At 49.2% G+C, this 2,868-nt stretch overlaps 1 protein-coding gene across 2 annotated transcripts in view; it reads left to right on the top strand.

The window, feature by feature from the left end:
- Positions 1–1,727: 1,727 nt before the first annotated feature.
- The window catches only part of LOC113981864, a 2,854-nt gene continuing 1,713 nt past the window's right edge, over positions 1,728–2,868 (top strand). The window contains exon 1 of one of the 2 annotated variants that reach the window (XM_027709534.1): positions 1,728–2,806. In XM_027709534.1, the coding sequence (XP_027565335.1) occupies positions 1,845–2,806 (962 nt within the window). In that variant the 5' untranslated portion in view covers positions 1,728–1,844. Of the gene's footprint in view, positions 2,820–2,868 lie in introns of both variants that reach the window. The other variant, XM_027709533.1, reaches the window with a different exon arrangement.

The raw sequence follows: 2,868 nt of genomic DNA, 5'->3' as shown, positions 1-2,868 counted from the left end.
TTCTCAGGGGACTGGAAGTATTAGCAGACCCAAGAAAAAGTTGGCATTCTTCTTGACCTCCTCACCTTCTCTGCAACAAAAAGTCTTCCTTTCAGCCTATGGTTCAAAAGGCAGATTAGTGTTTTTCGCCAAGATCTGGAGAGGAAGGCCCAAGACTCAAGTCCTAGTTTGCATCCAATCCTCACACAAGCCCCTTTTTCCATGCATAATGATACATAATTCAATATTTATTTATATGTCTCTTTTGCCAGGTCTGTGGCACTGATGGAGTCATGAGATGAATCCATCAGATAAAAAAGAAATCTTGCGTACTGCTCTCATGAGAGCTGTTGTCATGGTTCAGGAATGGTACTCCCCAGTTTAGGGTCCCCACTGAAACTCCAAACCACACTGCCACTCGCTCGCTCCCCCATCCCTCTCCCTGCTTTCTGTAGGGGGCTGGAGAGTAGAATTGGAGGCACAAAAGGTGAAGATCGTGGGTTGAGATAAGAACAATTTACTGGAAACAGCAATGAGATAAGAAAACAAAAAGTAACAGCAACAATGCTAATGACAGAGGGTACAAGAAATGAAAACATCACTACTCACTGCAGAAATCCCAGACAATAGAAAACAACCAAGTGCTCCCTTCAGCTCAGAACCCAAGCCAGACAGAACAGTTTCTTCTTGGAAGAGACTCCTTTTCTCCAGCCAGGGAATGATGTGAGGTGTTATAAATATCCTCTGGGTCCTGACCATTCCTCTCCTGGCCAGTACAAACATTAACCCTGTCCTGGTTAGAACAGCTTGATGGAAAGTGCAGGACAATGTCTTGAATTTACAAGACAATGAGTGAAGGGAATGCAAGAGGAATGACACCACAGCTGCCAGTTCTGTCTCCTGTACTATCAAAACGTCATGAGGAGTCTCCATGAAAAACCCAGGCTATGACAGAGCTGGTAATGATGGACTGATAACATATTTTGGTTCTTTGCACTTTGGATGAAATGAAGCCATAAAACATTTTGACACACAAGACATGACTCAGAAAGGCTGCATCAAGTAGTGGAATCAGCTTTCTCAGGTTGAAAAGACAGCATCTGAGAGTCTTTGTAGCTCTCAACCCAAGACAAAGAAAAAGCATGGACAAAACACATTACTCAGAAAGCCATATAGTTGTGCACATATGTGTATTTTTTCCACAACAGATATTGTTTGCTTGCAAATTTCAGCAACTGCATAGCATTTTAGGGTCATCCAATCATATTATCATGTATGAGACAGTAACTACACTTGGTAGTCTGGTTGTCATCTAGCTGGTGAGTTTGTACGGTCTCATATAATAATTTGCACTGGCTGCTGTAAGACACTTGTTAATAATCACAGAATCACAGAATCAACTAGGCTGGAAAAGACCTCTGACCCTAAAGGCCAACAAGACTCTAAAAACTACAGTCTGTGAACTAACTTCTCAAACTCAGATATCCTGCACTGCCCAGACCTGCAAACAGAAGCAAATGGCAAAGATCTGGGGCTCAGCTTTCCCCATGTCTGTGGTGGCTACAACCCTGAGCCTGGGCTCTCAGGTAGGTAAAGCAACCGACTGGCTTCACGCTTTTCCCTTCCCTTGTGATATGGAGCAGGCAGTGGCAGTCCACAGGACCCAGCCAGCATCAGAGGGGAGTGCCATGCCATGATCCTTTGTGATGCAGGTGCATCACACTGCTCAGAAGCCATTGTGACATGGGCCCCTGCCCTGACTGTGGGAATGTTTAAGGAACAGAGAGCCTTGGAGTTGCCCAGTCCTAAGGAAATACCTCCCTCAGGACTCCCTGAGGGCAACCCTGATAGGTCTGAGGCAGAGGATGCCAAAGGCAAACATGGAAAAGGAGCAGCTGGCAGCACACATGAAACAGGTACATGGCAGGGCTTCATCAGCTTCCCTGGGCAGGGATGCAGATGCATGGAGAGGCCACTGGGAGCAAACGGCACAGCAGGACCCAGCAAAGCCGTCGGTGTGCATTGAATACAGCCTCAGCAGTACGTCAGGGGAGCACAAGAAGAAGGAGACTGTTGTAAAGCAGGTCATTGTGTCCTTCAAGAGGAAGCCTCCAGAGGAACTGTGCAGGAGCTGCCTGAGCCACACCACGCGCAGTGAGGCTCCATCCCGGAGAGCCAGCCTGCTACAGCAGCAGGATGGCCTGGAGGACAGGGAGCTCCAGCAGCCAGAGAACGAGGGACAGTGTTTCTCCCGGAGGCAGTCAGGGGGGCTCTATGGCAGACCTGGGCAAGTGAGTGCCAAGGATGGAATGAGACAGCCTAAGACAGGACGTGACAGGTCCATGAGCTTTCCATGGACCACACGAGAGCAGCCACAAGTTGTATATGTGAAGTTCATGACAGGCACCATGAGCAAGCAGGAGGTGCTGGAGCGTCTGGAAGCCCGTACTTCCACCAGTGAGCCAGTGGCTTTGGCTGAAGAGGAAGAGCAGGAAGATGGTGTTGATAAAAAGCTGTCCCAGGAGCAGAAGTGGGAAGATGCAATCAGCAGACAACTGAACCTGAAACTAAGCACGAGTGAAGCAACAGCAGCAGAAACGCCTGCAGGACATACCTACAGATCTCCTTCCCTCGCAGTCATTGATGCCCTGGCTCACGAGAGGCGGACGGACTTCCAGAGGGCACCACGGGCTCTGCACAGGGCCTCCACTGCCATGGAGAGCAGGAGAAGCAGCAGAGGGGGCCTCTCTCCAGAAGAGCAGGAGAAGCAGCACGCAAGACACTGCACACCGGCTCTGCTGGTCACAGCCCAGTACATCACGGGTGAGGTCGTACACAAGGTTGTACCTGTGATCCAGGAACCCAGTGAGCAGATAGAAGAGCAACAGG

Source organism: Neopelma chrysocephalum, unplaced genomic scaffold (genome assembly GCF_003984885.1).
Source record: "Neopelma chrysocephalum unplaced genomic scaffold, ASM398488v2 Primary Assembly neopelma1_96780, whole genome shotgun sequence".
NCBI lineage: Eukaryota > Metazoa > Chordata > Aves > Passeriformes > Pipridae > Neopelma > Neopelma chrysocephalum.
The sequence above is the reverse complement of the archived record's forward strand: the minus strand, read 5'-3'. Positions and strand labels throughout refer to the sequence as shown.